Consider the following 25,477-nt stretch of genomic DNA (forward strand, 5'->3'; position numbering starts at 1 on the left):
AAATTCACAACATGCTTAAAATTGAAAAGGATAGCTTAAAAATTTAATTGCAAAGAAGTAGCTTTTGTTTTATTTTTTTATTTTGTTTTATTTTTTTTATTTTTTTTTTTTTTTAATTCTATGAAATATCATGAATAAGGCAGGTAACAGACAAAAAATGACTTGGTAAATGTCAGTAAGTTTATTCTTGAATAGCTCTGAAGATTCCATCTAACAATATTGACATGAAAAGGTTTATTATTTTGCTGCTTATTTTCCAACATTATTTATTTAACTTTATTATTTAGGGTAATAATAACTCATAATATAAATTCACATATATTTATATATGAAACATATATATATTTATAATAAAAACTATGAAGTGTAAAAGGTTATACAAAAATTATATTTTAATACCAAATAAAATCAAACTTCAGTTTCTACACTGTTTTTTAATATAGACATCAATAATTATAATAAAAAATTATAAAACGGAATAGACTGGTTTACTTATTTTATAATTTTGCACTTTGCTTTCCTAATTATATTAATTATGCAATAAAAATATTACACAGTACATTATATTCGATAACCAAAATGGTTAAATTACAAATCCGCCTTCAAATATTTTTGATATTATGGAATTTTTTGTTTGTCAACGTGAAGAAAATAATAATTCAGATGTACATTTTTGAATATTCTTCATGCTATATCAATGCTCAGGTATAGTATATCAGAATAAAACACTTTGGGGGGCATAAATTGCCTACAAATACATTTGTGTTTTTGTTTTGGTTTGTTTTTATAAATGAATACGTTCTTCAACAACTTCAATAAAACTTTTCCAAAACTCTTGCCAGAAATGAATTTTTCATCATATACATTTTTAAACTCACACAAAATTTCAAATTTTTTATATATCAACTTGTCTGCCAATTGCCTTTTTTTTAATTCACAATGAATTGATCAATAAGTCCAAAAATTCATAATTTGATATTTATAATTTAAAATATGTTTTTACTGATTTACTTAAAAGGCATTTCACCAAAATGATTTCTCATCCATTTTAAGTAAGCGATGCGAGATTTATATAATTTTATTATGCTTAAAGATATCCATGTCAATTTTTGTACATTATATCATAAAAAGTCTACCTTTTTCAAAGATTTATACTCCATCAAACATCATGTCTTGAAGACCAGTCAACTTCTGACAAGTTTTCTAGAACTAAATTTCCACTAACCATTGATTGTAACTTTCACCATTGATGATTAAAGTAAAGTAGTAAAAAAATAGTAAATAGTAATAATATATAGTAATAATTGTAATGAGGCAAAGGAAGTAAAATAATTACACAGTTCTTGCAACAAACTTAAGTAGTATATTGCCTCACTACAATTTGACACTGCACAATGCCTAATAAGACCTATAGAATCAACAGAAAATGGTACATACCCAAGGACTGATTTTCTTAAAACACGGTTCAACACTTGAATAAATTTCTGACAGGCCTCTTCTATTTTCATAAAGACATTAACCATGGTGAATTGATATACTTATTTCAAAAACAGAAACAGTGCCCTTTATAGCTTAGATCAATCTTAAAATTTATGTTCAATATGTATTAAAAATTACTGTACTGAAATATAATTTTTGTATATAAACCTCATTGCAAAACATAACTGATTTATATCGATCAAATCCAGAGAAGAATCAATAATAACCAAATAGTAGCTGGGAAATTCAACTTCACTAATGATGATTTTTTATGCTTTTTAGTGATTAATACAACAAATTCTTCAGCTACCCAACAACAATAAAATCATCAGAAGGTTCAAATTCAGCAATTAACTCTATTGTTATAAAGTAACTGTCACTACAAACCAATTATTTCACTAGTGCACAATGGAAGTTCGACAAGAAGTAAAATATTTTATTACTACTAGAACTCTTCTAAACATTTTTTTCAACTACAGTACAAAGTCTGTAATCCGGACGTCCATTATCTGGAATGATCTATAATCCGGACCTCAAAGCCACAAACTTACACATGTGCGTTTCATGCACGCGTTCGCTACGCATGCGCATAAAACCAGTAAAGCGTTTACCCATGCGAACTTCCGATAGTGAAGAAAGTAACAGGGAACGTTATTGAAAACGAAAAAATTCCAATTGACAAGTTAGTCGGTATTTTCGACACAGCAATTACAAGACCTGAACAGTGGAACTTTGTAAATGAACAAGAAATTATGTCTCTTTATAGAATTAAAGAGAATGTATTGCACAAAAAACGAAGCAACTTAAACAACTTACACTGAAAGAAATGTTTGCTAAAGTAAACAAATAAATATTAAGCTTTTTTTTTTTTTTTTTTTTTTTTTGTTTTGTTTTGTAAATTTTGATACCCTTTAGATCATAATTGCTCTTTATTTCATAAATTATGGTTTCATATTTTTAATTGTATAATTTCTGCATGCCATCTTACCAGATTTAAATTGATGATTTATAATCTGGAAAAACCTCTAATCCAAAATCGCCGAAGTCCCGACAAGTCTAGATTACGGACTTTGTGCTGTATAACAATTCAAAAAACTGTATTAACGTTTCTCCCCTTTTTTGTGAGGTTGAGCTCACAAGGAGGGGACTTTGCCTTTTTAAAGATCACTTTGTCGATAGTCTGAAGAAAAGAACTTTACATTCCTGTTATAAATCAGGCAGCCCAACTAAAAGGCCAAAAATTCCCATGTGGATTGCCAAAACTAAAAATGATGATGGCCAATCCATGAATATATTCAAGATTAGTTAAACCTTAATGTTTGATGATTTGTAGTTACGTAAATTCTGAACTAAAGAAAAAGTTAATTCTAGTTACCTAGACCTAATTTAATTTCTCTGATCATATGAATCAGTTAAATGTTCTGTTGCATTTGAATTCCTTTATATGAAGTGTGATCACTCTGATCATGTCACACGAGTTCTGTTGCATACTAGTTCGTTTAGTATCGAAAGATAAATTTTGAAGCATTGCAGAAATTTAAAAGAGGAATTTTATGGCAGCACCACTGCTCTGACAATTTTTTTAAATAATATTTGAATGAATATCGCATATTAAGTTGAAGTACTTTGTTCTATGCAAGTTTATATATGAAAATGAAAATAAATATCAAATATAATAAACACATAATAAACAACTCTTAACTTTGATTTGAATCTGTTGAACAGCAGAAAAGGTATAGAAATATATAGTCTCAACTCCCATATTTTATATTACTACAAATTACTAAAAGTATTCTATTGTAATTCATGAAATTTAAATAATTTATGAAACCGTAATTTATGAAATAAAGAGCAATTATGATCTAAAAGGTACAAAATTTACCAAAAAAAAAAAAAAAAAAGAAGAAGCTTAATATTTATTTGTTTACTGTAGTAAACATTTCTTTCAATGTAAGTTTATGCTCTTGTGTATTTTATAAGTTATTTCAAGCAAATCAATAGAAAAAGATGTAAAATGAGTTATTTCTTTTTCTTTTTTTAGTTTTCGAATATGTATGTTTGATGTGTACTAAATCTATATAAAAATATTTTAAATCCTATATATGTTAAGTTAGTGCTAAAAGTTTCAGGTTTACATTTTAAGGAATTTATCAACTTTCATTTAAGTATGGCTTATATAGCAAAAGGGAAGAAACAAAATTTGGTTCAGTTCACAGAGACACTAGGTGTAGTGATAATGGAAAATTTAAGAATTCCTGAAATAAATAATGCTACAATTAACTGTTCAACATATGATGTGAAGTTTATGAGAGAATGTTTGAACCGCATCATAAATGATAGGAAAGAAATTGAAATAGAACAGTATACTGAAAGAGAGAAAGAAAATGAACAGTTGTTTGAATTGAAATTCAAATTATAATCTATTATTATTCCTAGTAAAGTGGAGTCGGCAGCGGTGTCTTCTACTGTTGCAACAAATTATAATCTTCAGTGTTATATACATTGTGTTAACAATGGCTACTTAGCACTTGATCTAATAATAAATTTTGATACTCAGATAAAATAAGTGCAAAAAGAAACAGCTATTCTGTCGAGTACAAGAAAGGAATTGTGGAAGACTGGGGATACAAATCTTACAGTCTGCATCAAAGAGAAGTTGGATCTATGAATGATCCAAAAATGGCAATCAGTGTACAATAATCTCAGTCAACAGGTCGAAGAGGCAAATGCCAAAAATTTATACTGAACTGATCCATACTAATGAGTGTGGAACAGGTCGGTAGCCATTATTTCCTGAATTAGAAACCATAATCTGTGAATGGATTGCTGATTTGCCCTTGCAATGGCACCATAGCTAGACATCACCAGACTAATTCAAAGCACCACAAAAATCGCAAGGATGGCTTCTTTCAGTGACATGAATTGTCTCTAAAAAGATCAACAACACTGTTCAAACTAGAAGATAATGAAGTAATTAAACATGCACTTGCATTCAAGTGTTTTATTGATGGCATCATTGATTTCTCTAAATACCAACTCTTGAACATTATTGCTATGGATGCAACTACAATGTTTACAGGTTAAGAGTCTCAAGCTACCATTCATCTGAGGGGTATCTCTGCAATATGCATTCCCTCCACTGATTATGAAAGTTCATGTATTAAATGTATTTTGGCAATTCGTCTTAATGAAATGTAAACCCCTCTTGAATCATCCCTGAGAGCAAGAAAGAGGAAATAAAATGCATTTCAGGTATTTATGTTCTTGGGACTGAAAAAGCTTGATGCACGGAAACAGCAATAAGAAAGTGGGTTAGTTCTACCACTTGTTTTATGTAATGGCCAAAGAGATATGCTAGTGTGAGATTCTGCCAGTACTAACTGTGCTAAAACCATGAAGAAATTTCCTTGCAGAAGAAATAATTGATCAAATAATGGTTCTCGCAGGAAAGACTACATATCTCCAAACTTTTGATATTGCAATAAACAAGCCATTTAAAGACCATCTGAGCACAGAAATTAACGATTACATTGAAAACAAAATGGAGAGAAATCAGCAAGGAAACTTAGTGAATCTAAGCTACAAGAACTTTTTACTTGGGAGAAGACTGTGATGGTTAAAATAACTGACAACTGTGTTGCCTATGTCCTACAGGCAGGCTATGTAGACAAGGGCTCATTTGAGATAGATCTATTGCTCAACATGAGAGGCTATGGCCAGTGATTTTAGAGGAAATGAAGTTGCAAGAAATTCAGGCTGGAATTTGTGATCTGTAGCTTTATGACGATATTCCAGAAGAAGACGACATGGCTGCATTAGAATAAATGATTTTTGTTAATTTTTGAATGTTTCTTGAACTAAACAAATATTAATTATTATGCATGAAAAATACGACATCCACTGAAAATAAGCCCTAGCCTGTCTTTGCAATAAAAACTAAGATAAAACCGTGTCTTATTTTTGGAGAAATGCAGTAGTAATATTTTCAATTTCTAGAGTAACAACTCTCAAAATTTGAGATCATGATTAGACAAAATGTACTTGCAATTACATTTTGGAGTATATGATTGCAATTACATTGTGAATGTAATTAGATTATGCAATTACTCTGTAATTGTAATATAAGCAATAACAATTGTAATTGCTAAATTAAATTACAATTGCAATATCACTGCTTTTTAAATTACAATGCATGCAATTACACTGCAACTGTTAAATCTATTTATAATGCAATTGGAGTTACGTTATAAGAGTGTACAATCTAATTACAATTCTAAATGTAATTGCATCTAATTACAATGTAACTGTAATTGCAGTAGGTAATTAGGAAACTAATTACCTGATAATTGCATAGCTTAGGAAGATTGTGATTGTAATTGCAGTATGTAACTGATATTATGTTGTAATAATATGCAATTACTTTGAAATTATAATTACAACATAACTGTTTTTTCAATTACAATTTAAGCAACTGCATTATAATTGCAGATGGTGATTATAATTATGCAATAAGGAAAGTAATTGCTCTTGATAACTGCAATTATACAGCCTAGGAAATCATGAACTTAACTGAAAATTACAGTACATTATGGTATATACAAAATGTTTCATTATTTGAATAACAAGTTTTTAAATAATACAGCGGAATAATTGCTTACGAGAAAAATATTAGTACTTTTCATCTGGAATCATCCTGCATATATATTGCAGTTTCTAATACTGACATAAATGAATTCTTTGTTATATACCATCCATGTTTCAGTAAATAAATAAAAGAAATATATTTCAAATTAAAATTTTCAAATATATTTTCATATTTGGAATATGCTTAACGGAACTTTTTTTTTTAAATACAGATCTAAATATGCAAAGCGTTATTCAAAAAAATATACATGTTTATGACCTTTGACAGACATGTGAATTTGAATCATTTGATTAAAGAAAAGCAAGCATAGAGTATATGCCAATGGAAAGGGATGTTTACGCAGAGGATTATTTTAAGGACAGCTCATCTTGTTTTATATTACACATTTCAACAAAGGGGTCAGTAACAGGACTAAATTAACTATTAAAAATTTTATCCAACTGATTGCTTTAGCTAAAATGACTCATCCATAATCACCCTGCTTAACTGCTATGTGCACTAAACTTTTCAGTCACACTCAGGATTACAAATTAGACTTTTATTAAATATAACACTACCAGCATGAATTATTTTCCATGGCTTCAGGTAAAAAGTAAAGAACAATGTATGCACCTGTGAATGAAGTTTACAACAGAAAGTTATATTATTTAGATTACAGTAAAGCACACAAAGATGTTGCTGCGGAGAACTTTCTAAGGGAAATTAGCTCATATTCACATCCCATGTGGGGAAAGTAATGAAAAGGACCAGCTTGTCGGGTCGTTTGCCAAGATTTGATCCTGGGTAATGTTACATATATAAAGCATTTTATCCTTTGTTATGGGTATATAAGGTATAATCCCCTAATAAAGTATTTTCTCTCTCCTTTCTGCATGCCTTTGTGGTGAAACAGTAGGACACACATTAGAATGGTCCAAGTTCGAGTCTCGGCGAGGGCATTGAATATTTTTCATGTCTCCTACTTCAAAATAGCCTAATGACTCTGCAGGGATCTTACCACACAGCCACAAGTGGGTGTTTGAACACAAAAAAATGGCTTTGTATTTCATCCAATATCAGCCTGCATAATTGAGTGAACTCGAACTTGCAGAAGTGATATTAACTACAAAATAGGCTTTCAAATGTATATTTTCAATAAACAGTAAAAATATATTATTTTTTCCAAGTGGATGCATTTGAACGAACTACTTTCCATAACTTACATGAGGGGAAAAAAAAGCACAGTAGCATAATAACTGTCTGAAGATGATAGTTGCTGGCAGAAAAATGATTTTGGGCAGCAGAAACATTTTTTTACAAGCTTATGCAGGAAATATTTCAGATAAAAATAAACAAGTGTATATTTGCTAAGCAAGTGTTAGAGATAAATGGTAATTTAATTAAATGGGACAAAGTATTCAAGGGGTAGGATGCATTCTTGAAGGACTTTCTAAAGCAAATTAATTGGTTTGTACTTAAGTTACCCATAAGAAAAATCACAAAGATATCCAAACTGTTTGCCGGAAGTCAATCTGAATTGAACTACCACTACTCAAAAGACTTCTTATCTAATCAGCTCCTGTTGAGCAAAAATTTAACAGTTTTTCAGTTGTATTACAATTCTAACGGCCATGGTATTATAATTGCAATCGTAGCTGCATTAATTGTAGTTTTAATTACAGAGTACAGATAATGAAAAACCAGCTTTACTCATCAATAAAAAATAGCTTAAATTTAAAGATAAATGAAAGGTCTTATAATTTGCTGAACAACAATATTCTGAAAGAGACATACATGGGAGATAGCAGAAGCTTGTTCAACATTTTATATTTTGTGCACTGATAGCACTTGCCAAAGGCTGCTCCTAGATCACTTCTATTCATCTTGTGCTTTAACTTCTAAGGCCATGATCATGTCTACAGATTTTGATTCTTGAGGAGAGTATTTTACACCATAGATCAAAATAATGTGCAATAAACAGCGAGTACTGAAAAATTTAATTGAAATTACATTTTAAGTCTAGTTAATATACATACAGTATAACTGTTATATTGTAGTTGTAATGTAATTGCGATTATAAATTCTGCAATTACAATTAAGCAACAGAGAAATAAACTTATGTGTGACACTGTTAAAACTATAGCCAATTTAAAAAATGAAAGAAACCTAAAGTGTAATACAAAAATACAAATACTCACAGAATACAAAAATGCAAACTTCGATGTAAGGGTTTCAAAGTAAAAAATGAGAATATTCATTACTAACTTCAAATTTAAAGTTCCTCTGCTACTGTTAATTTGTGCCTTTTGCCATAGAAAATTCTGCTGTTGACAAAATTTATGTATACAAATACTGTTTAACTGTATGCCCCATTTTTTTCCGATAAATTTAGAAAACAAGCATACAAAATGATTTCATTCAAATAGAAGTAAGCTGCTTTAAAAAGAAAGCAGAAATTTTGAAGTAATTTGGTTCATTCCAAAAGAAATTTCTACACTACTTTTGCATTACCAAGAATATACAATTTATAACTGTCAGCTTTTACAGCTATGAATAAGAGAAACTCCGCTGTCGCGTAAAAAATTTCCACAAATGGTGGAGCATGTGAGCTTTTTCCGCTTTCAGCCCTAAAGGTGCAGAAATAGCTTATAGAAGAATTCTGAAAAGTCTATAATCCTTTCATGTGTATTCATATCCTGATATTAAAAATGATAATTTTCCATTTAAATCTGAGCACACAAAGTAAAAATAATAAAAGAAGTATTATGTGTACAGTAAAGCAAGTTATCTCAGTATATGAAGGAAATTTTGTAACAGTAATGGTGAAATTGTTTCCCACAATTCAAAGACTTTGATATTGTCACTTATGCATATCAAAGATTAACTGATTTCTCCCAGAAAATTTTCTCGGAAAGCAAATCATCATTTACATGTAGGAAGGTATTTTAAGAATTATGAGATAAATTTACAGTGGGAATAAAAGAACAACAGAAATGAAAATCGCTTTCTAGTAATTATTTCACTCATTGAAAGGGTGCTTCAGTTTCATCTTTTCAAAAAAATGACAGATGGTTTTAGAAATAGAATCTCCAAATCATGAATAGCTAACCAATATTTTGTATTTGTAAATATTTATTTAATTTGCATTTCAATCAAATGTTGAAAACAAAGCAGAAAAAGGTTGAATTCTGGCTTTTTCATTTGTTGCATAGTATTTTCATTATCTTTAGGTTGTAAATATGAGACAGTTTGCCAGATAAAATCTTCTACAAAGGCATCCCTTTCCCAAGGAAGAGAGTCATGTGCTATCTGCCCGATGAATATGCAAGTATTTTTCTCGTCTTTTTCATATTCATAATCACATATTACTTTATTAGATATTTTTAATTTACAAAACTATAATTTATGGAAAGCCCAGTTACATGCTTATTACAATTAATTTATTTATACAAATACCAGAAATTTGGCCACTGAGCCATTAGTCTTGATTTTACTTTTAAATACTTAAGAACAATAGAATTAAAAGATAATAGTGCAGTGCATTGGTCAATATGCTCCTTATTCATGGACTGTCGAGAGTTACAAAGAGTACAGACTGAAAGAGTCCTTCAGTCGAATTTTAAAAAGATGGGCATTCAAACAATTGTGCCCAGTCTAAAGACAAAATAATACCACGGCTACAAAACAAGGAAAATCTGGAATAACTGGCTTTGAACTAATCAGACACTCCCAGGCCTTTACTTTAGCTTCATTTGATATGTAGAATGCAAACCTCCTCTTAAATTCTAATTTAATGACGAGTTTTTCAGAATTAAATGTCATATGGCTTATTAGTAGTAAATTAAAAGTCATATGCTTATTATTACAATTAATGAAAAGTAAAAATTAGATGCACAATTATCATCATTTTCTACTGCCAATATGATTAAAAATCAGTTGCATTCATTTCTAGCATGCTATAGAATGAATGAGATAATGTCTCAAAAGTATGATCATATTTTCACAAACTGATGTACAGTGTAATATTATTGTGTTAAATCTCAATTTGTTACCTTTCATAGCAATCTCTGCAGGTTTTAAATTCCGCTGCCTAATGTTCCCTAGATTCTAAAAATTTTCACAGCTTTTAATTCTGCTGCCCGGAGCTTTACTTTTAAATTTAAAAGATTTTACCATCTCTCAAGTTTGTTGCTCTGTGCTTTTCTAAATAAATAAATAAGTTTTTGCCGTCTCTAAATTTTCTTGATCGGTGCTTCTAAAAATTTTGCTTATCTTAATATCTGCTGCCCAGCTAAGACTGTTGAGAAAGCACATAAAAATATTATCCATAGAAGGCACTGAAAATTATGTATTTTAATAAAAAGATGCCCACTTTGTATCAAATAAATTTCATCAGTTAAAAGTGCTATGAAAGTTAACATATTTGTAATAAACATGATAATTCTTCAGAAGTAATTTTTTTTTTTTTTTTTTTCCCTTTCCTGAAGAAATAACTGTTTCCAGGTTTGCCACACAAACAGGAGAATAAAACAAGAAAACTCCAGGCCATCTGTGTAGTGTGTTTGTCTGTGCTGAGGGTAAAATAATTATGGTACCACTTGAAAACACAAAACTTTTTCAATTACATATGACTTTATGTATATATTATTCAATAATGTTTTATAATTTCACTTATGTTTTCAATTCTTTGGATTATGTGCTTTTTATTTAAAGGTAAAAAATTTTAATTAGAATTTACTTCCTTTTTTCCTTGCTTTCGGGAGGGGTCAGAATTTTCGGGTGAACTATTATAATTAAAATACATTCAAATGGTTCATCGGCTAATTCTGGATACAGAAAAGCAAGGACTTGGAAGAGAGGTTTCAATTGATTTCAGTGTTCCTCCTCCTGATGCAGTAGCACTGAAGTTGATTGAATTTCTCTTCTATTATGTTCTTTTTCTTTAAATTTCATTGATTTTTTTAAATTATGGTATTGATTGTTTGAAGTGTTTTGGTTTCAACATTTATTAAATTCTTTTTTTGCATTTATAGGATTATTTGAAATTTATTATCTATAAATTTCAATTTTTGATCTTTGTGAAAAATTGGTTCAAAATTTCTTTATGTCTTTACTGATAATTTTTCAGCAGCTTAATGCACGAAAATACTAGGCATGATTACATAATGTATTTTAAAAAAAATTGTAATCATATATATTATATACATATGTGATCCCAAAACATTACTTTCTATAAGAGGAGTTGCTTTCTCCTGTGAGGATTGAGATTAGAATCTGCCCAATCGGGATTTAGAAATGTCTTTTCTGCAGACATTTTGCAGTTAAAGGAAGAAAGAAATCTATTTAATTATATTTTTAAATAAATTAAGGTGGGTCAAAAACAGATTTCAAGTTCTGACCAAGACAGACTGAGAAACCAACTAAAGCAAAACTGAGTAAAACAGTAGAAATGTTAAAAAAGAAAATGAAAGTTAAGAATATCATTTTTATGCGCAAAATAAATAAATTAATAAAAATATCATATAGAGGTTTTTTAATTACCGAAAGTGGTTGAGAGACAATGGTCTGTATACGAGGCATTACTTCATTCATTAAATGAGTAGGCCATAAAACTTCAGAAACCAACCCATGTCGTAATGCTTGCTCAGCAGTTAAACGGCGTCCATGTAGCAACATTTCCGTGGCCTGTTAAAAAATAAATCTACTAAATGATCACAGATCTTTTTGGATGCACAACATACTTAGTATAATATAATCTAGTAATAAATAGTTAAATGTTAAAATTCAATATAATAAGCAGTAAAATTTAATGAGGGTAGTGAAAACATACCACTCCTGCTCCTACAAGTTGAGGAAGTGTAAGGGTAATGCCACCTTCTGGCAAATAACCTAACCGTGTAGCAGGGATACTAAAAGTTGCTTTATCACTTGCCAAAATTACATCACAAAATGTTAGCAGAGAAACTCCAAAACCAATAGTAGTTCCATTTACAGCTGCTATTACTGGTTTAGTAAAATGTCCCAGAGTAATAACAAGATCCCTGAAAAAGATTTTATTAATATATAAAATAATTTAAATATGCAAACATGTAATTGAAACTTAACTGAGTAAAAAACTAATTTTAGCACAGAAATCCACTTAAATAACAAAAAACTTAAATAATTAGAAATTTAACAGAAATGTTCAGAATCAGTGTTCATTAAATCAAGAATTACGGAACTGTAGGTTTTGAGTAAGCTAATATTTTCATTTCAGAGTAACTTTAGCATGAGCAAAACCTTCTTAACCCTTTGAGGGGCGGTATATAAAATAATTTAAATTGTGGTAAAATTTTGCATGAACTATGGACCCTAAAGACACAAAATTGAGATTTAAAAAAAATCTAGAGCGAAATCCTAAATTTTGAGAGCCGGTATATATTTTATACCGGCGCCCCTCTAAGACATTTTTTTTTTTTTTTCCAGGTAGCTGCCAATTGTTAATTTTTGATTTTCAAATTAATTTTACGTACTTTTGATGTGCATCTGTAGAGATGGGTGCTTGAATATAGTTATGCAAGTCTGAAGACAAAAACTTTTTAAAATTTTAAAAATAAAATTTATGTTTTTATGCACTTTGATTATGCAACCCGGCTGAACATACTTATGCAAAATATGGGTAAAAAGCTTTTGAACTTGATTTAAATTCAATATTATAATTTTATAAAAAAAAAATTAGTAAATATGACACTGCATGCGTAAATCATATCATGCTGTAACTGAACTAGTATAATATTACAAGGAGATATAACAGCCAAAAAATTTTAAAAATTAAAAAATGAAACAGTAGGATTCAGATGAGAAAGTATGTTGCATTTTTGAAGTCGTATTTTATGCTTTAGATGATATGTAAAAAAAACCATGGTTCAGGCTATAATACGAAGAATCACCACACTCCACACGCACACACTTTAGATTATCGAGGACCATAAGGGACCCTTTTTTATTTTTTGTAAATATAAGTTGTAATATATTCTTTTGTTCAGGAAGAAACGCTGTTAAACAATTTTATTATTTTATACACCTGAAAGCTCTTATTTCGATTTTCAACCCCTTTGGCCTCTTAGGGACTCCTTTTCAACTTTTGGATAAATTCTAGTTTGCATCTAAACGGGCCTTTGAAATATTTTCCTTCATTCCACAAACTGTGAAATTTATTTCAAAAACAACCTAACCCTAAACTTCTCTTGCATTCCTAGTCTTTCATCTGAAATTAACAAAGACGATAAGAATAAAAAAGCATGCTTTCAATCTGCAATTTTTGTGATTACAGTAAGCGATGGACCTTCAGTGCACTTCCATTTCCCGTATTTTTAAGTGAGTTTTCTCTTTGTGTGATCTTATCACACCACACAAAGGGAAGAAAGCTTGACTCCCGAATGACAAATCAGTTGTCAATCACCTCCTTTCATTTTCTTTGGATTCTAGGATTTGGGAAAACAGGAAGCAAAGGGTGTCTTTTGGGGACTAACACGCCACATTTAACGCATACAATTGTGTAAAATTTTGACCCCAGATGGCAATTTCGAAATCGATGAGTCTTTCTCTTGGGAAAGGTTGAAGTGCTGAAGTTAAAATTTTAGCTAAATAAAGATGAATTGAACTCGCCCAGAGTAAAAAAAGAATAAAAAGAAACAAATATATTTGTACTCAGTCCTAGTGCAGGGTAAGTAAGCTCCCCATCCCTTCATGAACATAATACTGAATCCTAAACAACTTGTAAATTAATCGTAAACAAATTGTTACATCATAAACTATTATAATGTTAAGAAATGCTGTCATCTCTCACAGTAGAGAAGGAGAAGACTGGTTCTGCCATCTATTGGCAAAGTACCCTCAGTAGGGGCGCCGGTATATATTACATACCGGTATTAAAAACGTATGCATAATCTTCTTTTAATTATCAGTTTTGATTAAAATGCAGTAAATATAAAAGATTCAGCATGTGTACGTCGTATATTTACAGATTTTGAATTTTTCTTTCCCTCGAATAGAATTTATCAATCTTTAAGCATGATACCTTGGAACAACGCATATTAATTTCATAACTGCAAAATATTGAGTATTCATAGGGTGGTGCTGCCATTTAGAATCGAAAGGAAACACTACAAACTTACAATTATAGCTTTTCATGTAGAGAAATTATAATTTTTTCTGAGGTTAAAAAATTGACAAATACCCTTCAAAGGGTTAAATACATCACAACTGAAATATCTTACTTAATGGTTGTAGCCATTTCATCTGCAGCTTGTTTCTTATTAGCCCCTATTAACTGTGAAAGATCAATTCCACTACAGAAGTATGAGCCACTGCTGTTCAGAAGCACAGCTTTACAGTTAGAATCTCGTTTTGCCAATAGGAAAGCATCTTTTAATTCTTTCATTGCCTGAAATTACAACTTGATTTCAGATTAAAAAAGGTAACATTACAAAAAATTACCTATAATCATGAAGAATAGTCACTAAGGGTATTTTTTATACAAAATTTTAAAATGTGTTTTCTTATTTCACAAAATCACTCTTAGCTTTGCATTGCATCAATCAAATATATGAAACTTGACTAATTTTACTCACGCTTAAGCTATTAAGTGGTGCACAATAAGATTACAACACGATGCCTAATATTCAGATGCATTCTTGATGCAATTTTTTAGTTTGTCATACTTGATAAAGCTGAAAACTTTTTCAGCTTTTCAATACATCATTTTAGGCATCATTCATAGAATACAACAAAGTAATGCAGGCACAGGTTTCATCTATTAATAGAATTGGCAAAAAAATGAGGTAATGAATGAAAAGTTTGCAGAACAGATATTAAAATGGAGACTTTTTATATAAATACCCAAATTATTAAAAGTTGCATTTATCTTCTCAAAATAATTAAAAATTACAATAATTACTACATAAAATTTTAATACATTCCCTAACTGAAATGTTTGATTTTTTTAAAAATTAAATTATTTATTCAACAGAAATATTGACAAGTAAAAAGACTACATTTATGTGCTAAAACAGAAAATTTAAAACCGTAGAAATTTTAATCAAAACTACAGTTAAAAACCTCACTTAATGTGAGAGTTACGTTCCATCAAAGTAGAGCGTTACGTGAAATAGCATTAAGCAAGGTGCATCTCATCATGTAAATATTAGCATTATAGAGACATTAGGTATTTTATAGAAGCAGGCAAGATGAAAAGTATGCAATGCCTTTGCCGAGAATCGAACCACGGACCTCTGGAATACGTGCCGAGCGTGCAGACCACCACACCATGAAAGCATGCCAAGAAGGAGGGAGAAATACATTATAACATTAGAGAAAAAAGGGGGATAGAATTAAAAAATTGTTCAAGTATTTTGTTACTTAACCCATTAGCCGCTCGTGTTGCATTGACGCAACAGTCAAAATAAATGCGTATACAAATATAACTACCTAAGATATTTTATACCAGCAGATGATGTTGTGTAGGGAATATTATGAAGATTATTTCTATAAAAAAACATTTGCCTTCAACAATCATTTTGTTTATAGTAATTAATCTCATACTTTAAGCAAAACTTTCGACTGGGTAATTTTGCTGAAATATTTAGAAAGAATCGCTGTCTTTATGAGTGATCTATTTGTAGTCAAGGTCGCCATTTATCAGAACATTACATCAGTCAGATGTTTATATTTGTGTTGGGAAGGAAGGGAAAGCAGGTGTTGCGTTGCGTCAACGCAACGCCAGCAGGAAAGGGGTAGTCAATCTCCTTTTTCACTCATTCCATTTGATGTTCTGGTTGTTTAAAAATGCCTAGAACAAAGTATCTTACATTAGAAGAAGCCCTTCAAAGATTTTTTGATGAAGAAACAGATGATGATAATGTTAATAATGACCAGAATGAAACTGATATTGTTGTTGTTCCCCCAGAAATTGCAGAGGCCTCTACAAAGAAGAAAGGAATGGCAATGCTTTAAATAATGATATTTTACCATATGATACTCCTGGGGAAGTTGAAATTCACGTAAGAAGTAAGTTTCAGCCTTCTAAAAGCAGTTATAGCCATACTAAAAAGTTTAAAAAGCAGAAGACTGAAATCTTGAAGTGAATAAAAAAGGAACTGTTAGTTATGTCTCAGGAAAAACATGAAGAGATAGAAGAGAAATTATAAAAGACAAAACACAAGGTAAAACTAGTGCACAGATTTTCGATTTTCTTTTTGGTTTAGACATTTACTCTCTTCTCGTTGAACAAACAAATATATACGCTCAGCAAAAAAAAAAAAAAAAAAAAAAAGAGAGAGAGAGAGAGAGAGAACCCAGAATTTATTGCATCTGAAGCCTATATGAGAAGATTTATTGGAATATTATTGCTTACAGGATATCATTCTTTACCTCAAGAAAAAATATATTGGTCTTTTGATAAGGACATTTCTGTTCCTGTTGTACGAGAATTGATATCACGTTTGCAGTACAGGAATATGAAGAAGAATTTGCATTTGACAATAGTCAAATTGACAATACTGATAAATTATATGAGGTGAGACCGTATCTAAATAAATATCACCACTTTTTACTACTGGAAATATAAAGTCTCTTTTAGATTTCAGATGTGAGAATGCATTATTCCTTTTGCAAACTCCTATGTAGTATTAGCCAGAAATAGATCAGCAACAGGAAGACCTAGTAAATTCAGCATTCAAAAACCATTGCATGGAGATGGTAGATATTTTATTGCAAAGTCTGTTGATAACAAATGTGTTGTAAAGAGTACCATAGCCAGACTGTTTATAGATGTAAAGTATGTATGTAGCTTTACATCATGATTGTAATCAAGCTTTTCATGTATGAATCTTTCAAATGAAAAAGTATAAATATTAAAGAAGTATTTATTTCTAATTTCCACATGGATATTTAAACAAAGTGCAAAGAATCTTGAGACTGCTATATTTTTGACAATGTGCTTCTTGGCATATGTTGTTGAGAATATTCTGGAAATTGAGCTTGTAAGAAATCTCAAAAATTATATGCAGATAGGTGAATCAAAGATGATAATCTAAAATATAAAATCACTGAAACTGGTAGTTTACACGATAATGCAATAGCTCTTTTACTTAATAACTGTTATTCAACCTCTATTATTAAATAACAAACAATTTCCTCGTGTTGGGTACAAATGGCAGTACCTACAGGCACTGAATTTTGAGCACATGTAGTCCTCCACCCAAACATGTGCACCTTAAAGCCCGAAATTGAATTTTCAAATTTGTGTTATTTATTCATTCATATGAAGTTCATGACATTTTGATTAACAAACTTTATTTAAAAGCAATGTATTAAGACTCAGTAAAATGTAAGACATTTATGGTTCCAACTTTAACAAAAAACAACGGTAAAATTTTAATAGAATTAAAAGAAATATGTTGCAACTGCCAGAAATAAAATATTTTTATCTTCCATGTGGCACTCTATTACCAATCAAAATGTCACATATTCAATTTTTCTTTAAAATTTTAATCTGTCTGTTATTAACAAACCAAACAATATTAAAGCAATAACCACAGTTTTTCATATCTATTAATTGCTAACTGGACTTTCTTTTAATAACAACTATTTTAGGCAGCTGGCCACATAAGCAGATAGTACTTGTTATGTATGACGGGTCATTTGATCTTCAATATGCTTTCTTATTGTAAGTCACTATTCATTTTATTTGAAGCTATTAATATAACAGAAAGGAAGATTTATCAGGAAAAAAAATATATAAATTTCATTAATAATAAAGCAAACAGCAAATGCACTTTGCATTACAAAAAAAAAAAAAAAAAAAAAAAAAAAAAAAAAACATTATACACAAATATAAAAGAAATATCAAAGAGCAATTTAATTTCTTTTTTTTTTACCTCAATTGTTAAACTGTTTTGTTTAGAAGGGTTTGGAACCAAGACAAACTGCATATAGTTTGTATGTTTTTTAACCACAATTTCCTTATAACGGAATGCACCTTCACTCTGCCTGACACTAGATCTTAATGCTTCTTCTTCTGGTCGTTTCCTTTTAGTTACTTTATTATTATTTTGGGGATTGATACATGATTCATGGAGTTCTCGAAACATGGCATTGATGGATTCTTGATCTTTCTTCTCTACAGCTGAAATACATCAAAGTTTCATATAAAAGAGTAATTCATATATGTTATACAAATATAAAACATTCATTATTACATTAGCCATTCTACTTAGCCAAAAATGCAAATTTGTGTTACATAATTTTAAAATCAATATATGAATGACACTAGTGTCATAAATTAAAAATGCTATTGAATAATGAGAATCTTAATCTGCACAAATAAGGGAAATTTATAAGTTGTTATCACTTTACACAGCCTTTAATCCAAAAAAATTAGAATTGTGCAGAAAATCAATGGATTCACAAACATCTTTTAAAAGCTGACCTTTGAGACTGTAAATGAATAAGAAAAAGAAAAAAGGGGCATGCCAGCACGTTTGTAATATTTAGAAACAAATAGCTGCCAACATTGAAATATGAAAAACTAGGAGGTTCTCACGCCAAAACTCAGGATTGTGCTGTACAGCAGTGCCATTTCAAAAGAACTCCAAACTGACTTCATTTTGCGCTGTAATGCATGAATCAAATTAATCAACTACTTATCGCAGTGATTATCAACCGGTGGTATGCAAAGACACATGGTATTTTTAACTATTAAAATTCAAAAATCTCATGGAAAAAAAAAAAAAAAAAAAAAAAGTTGATAGAAATTTCCTGCGATTGAACTCTTAACTGAAGATTTAAAAAATAACACTTGTTAACTTTTTGCTGAACCGGAAAACAGAATTTAAAAGCATTTCAAATAAAGCTATTAAATTTTTATCACCTTTTTGCAGAACTTATTTGTGTGGACAAGGATTTTCTTCCATGTTATATTTGAAAAACTAGTACAGAAGAAAATTAAAAGTGGATCCTAATTTAAGGTTAAAACGAAGTGAAGTAAGACCAGACATAAAGAAATTGATCTCCCTTAAATAGGCCCAAATTTCACACTAAATTTTAGAATTAAAACATTATAACTTAAATTTTGATAATTAAAATGGTAAACAATTTTCAATCTAATATTTTTATGTGTGCATATTTAATACGAATAGTTAATAGATTATGCAAATGGCAAAATATTTTAATATTTTTATTGAGAAATTGAAAAATAATCACTGTAAAATGTAATAGTGGTACTAAGGTTTCCCCCCAGACTTTTAAATTAAAATAAATGATTTTAGGCCTTTAGCTAAAATCATTTTATAATTTTCTTACTCTGAGAAAATTCTAAGTAGAGAAGGAAAGTTTTAATTTATCAAGGTACTTTTAAAGGAGTAGGGGGTATGAAATCTGCTCAAGTTTCATTTTCAATAAATTTAATTTATTGCTAAAAAAACTCTTTTTCACCAGAAAATGTTATAAAAAACCATAAGAGCTGCCAGCTATGACAATATAACTACTCAGTAACATTTTCAGTGCAATACTTAATATTAAAACATATTCCAATTATTTCAAATTAAAATATTTTGGACACAATTTAAAATATTGCATACTTCAAAATAATCCTCTGCTTTAAAGAAGAGCACAGAATGAGTATACACACTGGTGTGAAAAAATTTAAGGATGAGACAGTTTTTTAAATCTAACATTGTGGAGAGCTGTTCCATATCATACCATCAGATCCCCAAGACATGAAAATTTGGGCCAATTGAGGAAAACCATACAAACGAGGAATCAAAATGATAAAAGGGCTCTTTATTGAAGCTCCAAGGGTGACTACATAGAAGACTATGTGAATGTCCCTGCTGTGACATGGATGCCTTGGGGAAAAATTCTACTCCTTAGAAAGGGATATGATCACCTCTTACTGCGAAGCAGAGATTAAACATCTGTCCATGCTGAGAAGAAAGTTGTCAAGGAGCTTAGGCCAATTCTTCTCGTAATGGCAATTTCATCTGCAGAAGCATTGTTGGCAGCTGGTCATGTGCTGCTAACCATCTCCCAAGAAGGTCCCACATGCATTTAGGTCTAGGGCCTTGAAAGGTGAATCCATGCACCCTCAACTAATGTGCCATATTACTTGGGGATGGAGTAAAATAATGAAATCTTGCAATTTCCTACTGTACTAGTCTCAAGTCTATCTTCTGATTAGTCTTTCAGTGCATTCTGTTGCCTTGTTCTGCTTTTAAGCTGATTTCTCCACCTCATCCTCAATTATTGCACACTAGAATATTTCAAGTATTGGGGTTCTCGACTGAAGAGGAGATTCTCTTTAAAGATTAATTTTACATATTCAAGGGGAGAGAATTATGTTACTTTAATGGTAATATCTCCACCTTATCCTCTGACAACCATAACAAGAAATTCTGATTATGGATTATATGGTGTTCTGATTATGGACTTCCTATGTATGAGTTGAGGTATCAATTTAATATATAATGAAGTACTATTAGTAACACAACAAAAGGAACCTGTACCTGTTTACTCTTGAAATCGATTGAGATCTTGTACTTAAATCTACGCCAAACTCAAGGTTGTTGTGTTACTAATTTTATTTGGCATGTTTCTCTTCCATTCCCATGAAGTACTATTTTGATTCTGAATATCACAGAAAATATTATTTGTGGATCAGAATCATAATTGAAAATTATTTAGGGTAAACCTTAAATCATGTTTTAGAGTTTAAGAATTGTAATATGTCGGCAGTTAAGTACTGTGATAAATATAAGCAACATTTAGTGCATAATAAATGGAAATAATTTATATTTTTTCTGAAAGTAGAAAATATTGCTTAGATATCATTTTTATATCATTCGAATTTTGAGGTTTCATTAAAGTATATGTAAATTGTGTATTGCACTTGTTTGTTTTGTAAATAGTTATTCAAATGCTGTATGTATTTTGTTAAAATAAATATCTCATGTATAATATTATCAAGTAGATACATTATACTAGCTCAGACTGAATATTTATGTTCTTTGGACTGTATTATGAATGGTAACTTTTATTTATAACTAAAATAAAAATTACAAATTAAATATTTAACTCTGAATATTAATTTCTTGAAAGACAAGTTTTTCGAAATGTGGCCAGTTATGCATTAGTTTGTAAAACATTACTTAGTATTGAGTTGATTATTTAGTGTGCATATGTAATGTTGCCCCTAAATTTATAATTAGTATCTGCAACTTAATATGGTCAAAGTATACTGTGATCTCTCTATATAATAAAAGAGTCTGTGTGTGTCTTTTGTTCATGCTGCACGTAAGCTAATAGACCCAGGGCTAAGAAATTTGGTATATAAGTGCATCTAGATAAGAGCCAATGCACCTCACAGCGATTTTTTTCAAAATTCGAATCACATTTTCTTTTTTATCTTTTTGATTTTATCGCATCATTTTGAATAGTTTCAATCTTTTAGAAATGTGGTTTGGGCAACAGTTTTTCATTTAAATGTATACTGGACTGCTGACTGTTGAAAATCAGCACTGTTGCCATTTGGAAAAATGAGGGCGATAATTCTGTGCAGGTTTTAAACTCAATGTTTCCCTTGGATACTGGATGTTTGTTGAGAGACGGCAACGAGAAGTTGGTTAATTTATTTATCAGGATAATTTATATTTGTATTAAGAAATATTGCTTATTTCATTTTAAATGTAATACATTGTTATATGTATTACATTTTTTTTATTTGTGTTTTTTTTTAATTGTTTTGCAGAATAAAAGCCTGCACAGTTTTTAAATTTAACATTTGGTGTTCCCTTCAATCATTTTTCTGGTATATTTAAAAGCCAGACGAAGGCTGGCCATATACCTGGTAGTATTACATAAGCACAAACAAAGTCCTTCCTGACTAAGGATAAAACACAAGACCTTAAGATTAAAAATGAGAAGTTAGATGAAATCTTAGGCCCAGATTTAAAATTTTTTTTAAACTTAAAGAAATCGTTACAAAAGTCTCATTATGAGGAAAAGTTTGTGAAAATGCTTTTGACAATTCAAATAAGGGAAAAAATAGATGAAGAAAGATTAATTATCAAACAATCTAATCTCTAAAGTGAAAGAATTTTCAAACCTAGGAAAAAATATTTAATATGGAAGTTCAAACACAAGGCTCCTGAACAGAATCTACTTCTTCACTGGACAAAGACTTGGCGAAGTAAAACTCAATGACTTGATTACTGGTCTCAATCCCAAAAATGATACCAGCCTTTATTTAAAATTATTTGAAAGGCCATTAAAATATTTTAAAGTTTCTAAACCAAATTGGGTAGCATGTTTAACCCATAGTACTCTCTACTGTAAAACCTCCCTCTCTCGCAAAACTAATTACAAAAGAATCAGAAAAGGAATCTTAAAATTAACGACACATTAAGGATATGATGCTGGAAAAGTTTCAATTTAGTGCTGACAAATGCAGACAATTATTTTGTCAACATCCAGGAAAACCTAATAGTATAGGACCCCAGTCAGACTTTTATATTGAGATCAGAAGCTTCTTTTAAGGATGGCTTTCAGAATTAAAAGTGAATATTTTTGATCAGTTGAATCACCTTGTTATTGCTGATCGAATCAAAATGGAACCCCAACAGAATACAAAGATCACTTTGTTAATGAGTCAATTGATTACAATTCATCCAGCTAACTAAAAAATAAATTTGATGTAAATGAAAGGTGCAAGAAATAATAGAAAGAAGAATATTGACCTTTCCATTAAAAAGGAAGTTTTTGGTGGAATAGAAGAAATTTCCAGGACGGGTTTCATGAGAAAGGATTACAAATCATGTTGAAATCATAACTAGTTTCTAGATTTTTTATTTTTTATAAAAAATTTATTTTTTAAAAGATTTAATTTTTTAAAAAAAAGTTAAATTTAATACTTGACTTTAATTGCTTGCTTCTCAAAAGACTTCATTAGTATTTTCCTTTTAGAACTTTAATTCTTAAATGCTAATTTCTAAGGGTACCACTTTATAGGTAATTCTTTTTACTTTTGGTTTTGACTTTTACCCTTGCCTGCATGAATGACAACGAAACACGAATTGAATGATTGGAAAGTTAGGTTTGGAGGCAACTTCCCCTTGATAAGTCTGTCTCCTGCCTACTCAACAGTCATTCACTTATGCATTTTTAAAAAAATTGTTTGGTTTAATTTTAATTTGCTAAATTAGTGAATTTATTTTCATGGATTGGTTTTGCACTTGATTTGCTTATGCTTCTGAATTTAAATGATATTGTAGATTAGTTCGAGAATTGAATCTTTTATTTTGGCTTTAAATTTGCTTTTTACTTTTATATGTGTTTATTAAAATTTAAATTTGTTTAAATTATATATATATATATATATAAATACTTACTAAAGTTTTTCCTAATAATTCATAGCTTTAATTAAATTTCTTTTCCTTGGAGATCATATATAAATACCTTTTCTAATAATAAATTATTGATTTATATATATACATATATATACTTAACAGGCAAAAGAAAAATAAGAGAATAAACAATAAAATTAATGATACTGCAAATTCTGAATGGACTGAACTGAAATAAAAAAAAAAAAAAGGCTTTATAACAAAAATGACAACATAAAGGCTTTATGACAAAAAAAAAAAAAAAAAAAAAAAAAAAAAAAAAAAGTGATTTTAACTTTACCACAATAAAACTTACTAATTGGTTTTCTAACATTTCCAAGAAAACTTTTAAGTAATGCTATTAATAATCAACTAAAACGTATTGAGAATAGTTGTACTGAAGAACAGCAACAAAAAGAAATGTTAATACTTATAGACACTTTAAAAGATAAACAAGTTCCACTGACTTTCACTAATTTACAGTTAAAAAAGCTCAACTAGTGTACAACCTATTAGGAATGATATGAAGGCCACTCTTAAACCTTTATTTTGGGAGGAATGGTACGGATGCATGAGAAAATTTTCATAGTTTATATATGTAAGTAGTATTATTTTTGCAAAATTTGCATGATATTTTTATTTATATTTCTATTCTTTCTCTGACTAAAACAAATTCAAATATCGACTGCGATAATGCAAAGATGAATAATTACAAATTACCAGAATTGGTAGGAACTAACGCAGAGTGCAAGAGGAGGCCAAAAACAAACTCTGTTTTACAACCACAAAATCTTAGTTTAAAAACTACCTAAGTGATTTTCATTCTGGTGAGATAACGGAAAGGGAAAATTATAGCAAAGGCTGAAATTATAAACAACCGCTTAATTTAACATAATAACTGTACATATCTTTGAGGAATAATTTTCTTTCTCTTTATGTATTTGGTTTCTTTCTTCAATACTTTTCCTCTTTGTTTTAGAATTTTTGAATTTAATTAAAGATTTCTGTTATTCTAAAAATCTAAATGCCTGTAGGAAAAGGTGCTAATTTTATTTCTTTAGTAATATTAACAGAATAAATATGAAATGATATATGGTAAGGGCCGGTTACAGAGTCGGTGTAACAGAACTTTTAGAATTTAGGATCTACAAAGATTGCATCAGGTGGAAAAATGCATAGCGCCAGCCATGTGTATGATGCACAAAGTTGTAGCTATGGTTTTCAGCGCCCAGGGTCAACTGAAGATTTTGTGCCCCTTTCTGTGTGCCAAGAATGAAAAACATTTCATTCTAAAATTTTGTAACATAAATTTGGCATCCCATGTATGCTGTGCCTGGCCCTATGTGCTTCCTGTGGATGCTGTGTCCATGGATGCCATCCCATGGACAGATAACTCCCCTTGTCCCACCCTAGCTATGCCACTGACAATGCATTGAGACATACAAGATGAATCTTTTAAATTATCTGTTTTCAATTTCTTTATTAACAGAAAAATTCCTTTCTATAAATGCCTGTCCATGTGATAAGATTAGAAGCATTTTTGATATTTTCCATGCATGTGTCTAGTGAAAAGTAGAGAAAACAATGGGAAGATAAACATATTAAGAAAACGACTTTTGGTATCAGAAGTAAAACTTTTTAAAATTATGCTTTCTTTCTTTCTTTTTTTTTTCAGAAAATTCTCCAAAAGTAAAAGTGCTTTGGCCACCAGAGCTCTCTGCCTGTCTGTGAGATATTATTTCCCAATGCGCAGATCGCATTTTGTTCTTGCATTCTTAAAACCGCTAATTGTAACTCTGTCGTTTTACTTTGTGCTGTGTTGTGTTCGAAAGTTTAAACTGCCGAATAAAGGTTAATCTATAGTCCACTCGCATTGATGTATTCTTATGTTTATTAATTTAAATTTAAGATACCGCTATGCTACAATATTCTGTTCCAACCTACGCCGGAGCTTCGA

General features: G+C 30.0%; 1 protein-coding gene across 1 annotated transcript in view; it reads right to left on the reverse strand.

Moving 5' to 3' along the window:
- LOC118185453 (uncharacterized) overlaps positions 1 to 25,477 on the reverse strand; it is a 113,630-nt gene that overhangs the window by 24,453 nt on the left and 63,700 nt on the right. The window contains exons 4-7 of the mRNA XM_085821839.1: positions 18,022 to 18,269; positions 14,362 to 14,528; positions 11,934 to 12,144; positions 11,645 to 11,788 (exon numbers count right to left, since the gene is read on the reverse strand). Of these exons, the coding sequence (XP_085677965.1) occupies positions 11,645 to 11,788; positions 11,934 to 12,144; positions 14,362 to 14,528; positions 18,022 to 18,269 (770 nt within the window). The remainder of the gene's footprint in view (positions 1 to 11,644; positions 11,789 to 11,933; positions 12,145 to 14,361; positions 14,529 to 18,021; positions 18,270 to 25,477) is intronic.

The sequence above is a fragment of the Stegodyphus dumicola genome, chromosome 8 (assembly GCF_044657685.1).
Source record: "Stegodyphus dumicola isolate Sdum_Otavi_A_Nest chromosome 8, ASM4465768v1".
NCBI classification, from domain to species: Eukaryota; Metazoa; Arthropoda; class Arachnida; order Araneae; family Eresidae; genus Stegodyphus; species Stegodyphus dumicola.